This window comes from Anoplophora glabripennis, unplaced genomic scaffold (genome assembly GCF_000390285.2).
Source record: "Anoplophora glabripennis isolate ALB-LARVAE unplaced genomic scaffold, Agla_2.0 scaffold1175, whole genome shotgun sequence".
Lineage (NCBI taxonomy): Eukaryota > Metazoa > Arthropoda > Insecta > Coleoptera > Cerambycidae > Anoplophora > Anoplophora glabripennis.
In genome coordinates, this window is record NW_019417270.1 from 103,112 (window position 1) to 106,618 (window position 3,507).

Here is a 3,507-nt window from a genome sequence, read left to right on the forward strand (position 1 = left end):
ATTATCATCATTATCATCATTATCATCATTATCATCATTATCATCATTATCATCATTATCATTATCATTATCATTATCATTATTATTATTATTATTATTTCTCAGTTACTTGAAATTGAGAAGTTTTCACGTTTTTGCACGAAATAATTACCTGCAGAGATTATTCTGATATAAATTAGTCACTGGCAGTCCATTTCTAAATTTACAAAAGGGGCGGCTTAATTTTTAAATATATTAGTGACGTTTTTATCTAAAAGTTATATTTTAAATTATTCGCCTCCCTAGAAAATTCTACCAAATTTGAATTTAAAAACTATTAACGTTATATAAACTTTTCATTTAATTTTTTGCTTTTTTATATATTTTTTTATATTTTCTAAGCAATTTTTTTTCATCTAATTGGTAAAAAAAAATTAGCATAGGGATCTGCCTGCATCTAAGAATTATACATAAATTGAAAATATTCACAACAAAATAATATAACATTAAATATGTAACTAAATAAGCCTGTTCACTCCAATTAACCGATACATCTCTTGCGGGCGGGGCAGGCGGTCCGGGAGGGAAGCCTATGGTTACACATGGTAGTTTCGTTGTAGTACCAACCTTACACAAACTAATTTGAGCGAACTAAATATAATATATACGAATGAAATTTATACAACACGTATATTAGCCTGGATATATTTTTCTTGTTTAATGCAAGGCAATTAACTTTTTAATTGAATAAAAGTGTCTATTTATTTATTAAAAGCTTGTATAGTAACTATAAATAAAATCTGGCAACATTGCCGTTGCCATAGCGTGGTGGTAAAAGTTGGGTCAACTGCCATTATTGTCAACTGTGCTTTGCGTGTATTCCGTAAACATGAATGAACATCCAAGATACAAAGGAAAAGAAATGACTGAAAAGCAATATAAAATGCGTATGAAACAGAATGTGGATTGATGAGAAAAAAGTAAAATGTGCAAACCGAGAATCCATATTGATAACTATCAAGAAGCTCAGTATATGATAGTGAGACGTCGCCTTGTTAAGATTATGACAGAACATCTATACAGTTCGTTTTGCAATTTTTGTTTCAAATTGCTATTATATTGCATTAGATCACGAAAAATATATTTAATATTAATTATTACTACATATGTTTTCGACTGGAATAATTTTATAATCTATACAGTCGAGCTATTCAAATATAGCGTGTCAGTCGAAGCGTTACATACAGCAGTCTTGCCATATTTCTTTTCACTGGATCAGATGTTTATTCAAATTTGTTAAAATGTTATCTATTCATTCCATTATCTCAATAATTACATTGTAAGTGCATATTTTTATTGTTTTAAAATGTTTAGTAATATTTAATTCTTAAATTACAATTTTATTTTCCCGATCCTAACCATTTTAAGAGAAATATTCACGTTTGATTAAACTTTTTCCCAACTCGCATAAGAGCCTGTGTATAAGAGCATCATTTTTTATATAATTTTTCAAAAAAACTATATTGTCAATCAATCTGATATTTTTACACGAGGCAGTTTGCATATTTATTAACAGATTTCAATGATTTTGAAAACATTCTTACCATTTTTTTTGGCGTTGAACCTCCTTAAATGTTTGCTTGTGATTTTCTAAGAAAATGCCAATGAAAAAGTAAAGCTATTTGCACACCTTGTGTAATATACATTTAAAATGGTGTATGCCTATTTGTATCTCAAAAGTATTCACCAAATATTCATTAATTAATATATGCGGAATGCAAATAAATGAAAAAAATTCTTATTAAAAACTTATAAAATAAATACCAGAGAAATTGTATACCTGTTCCATGATATTCAGTATCTATTGGTGGTAAAATACCAAATTTCGATAGAGAAGATTGATATCTAATTCCTTTTGCTTCATCTGCATAATATATTTTGGAAAGTACATATAAATTTGAATTAAGGGAATGACATTTTACAAATATATTACTTACATCTGCTAACTATTAATTCTACAGAAACTTGGGCTCCAGGTGTTTGCGGTGGGTAACCAGAAGCAACACACAGATAAGTTCCACTATCTTGTACTTTTATATTAGGGATTTCCAATTGGCCATTTCTGTCAACTGATCCTGGAGGTAGAGGTTGTCCATTTGGCCTTCTCCACACCACTTTTGCTCTTAGCGGTCCTTCATCTCTACATTGGAATACCACTTCTGTATCTGCATTAGTAAAAAGTATTAGTAAATAGAAAAAACCTCTCTTATATGCAACCCATGCAGTCCAGCATTATATTCTCGATGTTAAATTGTCAATCGTATTAAATATATTTGAAATCATAATCAGACTAAGCACGATTATTTACAATATCAGTATAAAATAGCTAGTGGATAATATGAAGATGTTACAGAGATGAACACCTTTTTTGCTGTACTTATTACCGTCACCAAACTAAGTTTTTAGTATTTACATAGTAGTATATTGAATCTAATACAAGTGATAGATTTATATTTCTTTAAAAAATAATATTACATACTTTGAAAGAGATATATTGATAATCATTTGGATAAAATTTTCAGAATAATGTTGAAGAAAAATTATATATACACGCATAACATGAAAAAGTTACATAATTTATAGTACATAGAGTCTGTGGCGTAGATATAGTAGGAGGCAGAAAAAAAGAGCAGTGCCTCAAGTTAATGAAGGGAACTGACTAACAAATACCAAGTGTTATAAAAAATACATACATGGATGGAGATGAAAAGAGCTTTTCAATTTCTAAAAATTTAGTTTCAAGTTGGCCGCCAAAAAGAATTCAATAGACACATTATACCAGTTAAGATATGCCCAAAAGATATCCATTTCTTTTCTAACAATAAACAGCTACACATCGTCCAAAAGTCAATGACAAAAAATTTTAAGTTAAATTTTGACGTTTTGGGAAATGATTATTACATAATAAAATCTTTCATTAAAAAGTAATTTGGAATATATTTTATGTCTCAAAAATCAAGATGACCTCACAAAAAAAAGTTTCAGAAAGTTTTAGGTACTTGTTTCCCTATTAAAAATTGCAAAATTGTCATACCAGAAAAACATTTCTTTACTCTCAATAAGTTTCCAATTTTGTTACTTTTTAAAAGTTATTATACTGCGTATAGAAAAAAGGGATATCTTATACACCAGAAAAAAAATAAAAGTTTGATCTTTCACCATCCCTTGTGTTAAAATTTATTATTTGTCTCCCCTGCAAAATAAATATTTCTGTATAGATAAAACCATTTTCTTACATGTACATCTACAAAATTTTTAAGAATGTGCAATAAAAACATATTTTCCTTATAATAATATGTATGTGCTCAAATATTAGGCCGAGTTTTTTGTTTGTAATATTATTTTCCTGAATATACGCAATTTTATACTAAATGTTAAATGTANGTCGCTATAAGCTACTCCCTACGTCCAATGTGTCAGAGCCAACTTCAACCACGTTTTTATTTGAACGCTCGTTATATACACGCA

General features: G+C 28.6%; 1 protein-coding gene across 1 annotated transcript in view; it reads right to left on the reverse strand.

The window, feature by feature from the left end:
* The window catches only part of LOC108914736 (basement membrane-specific heparan sulfate proteoglycan core protein-like), a gene marked incomplete at its 5' end in the record, with an annotated part of 93,939 nt that extends 91,741 nt beyond the window's left edge, over nucleotides 1-2,198 (reverse strand). Inside the window, 1 exon segment of the mRNA XM_023456115.1 lies at nucleotides 1,977-2,198. Coding sequence (XP_023311883.1) covers nucleotides 1,977-2,198 — 222 coding nt within the window.
* Nucleotides 2,199-3,507: the final 1,309 nt, after the last annotated feature.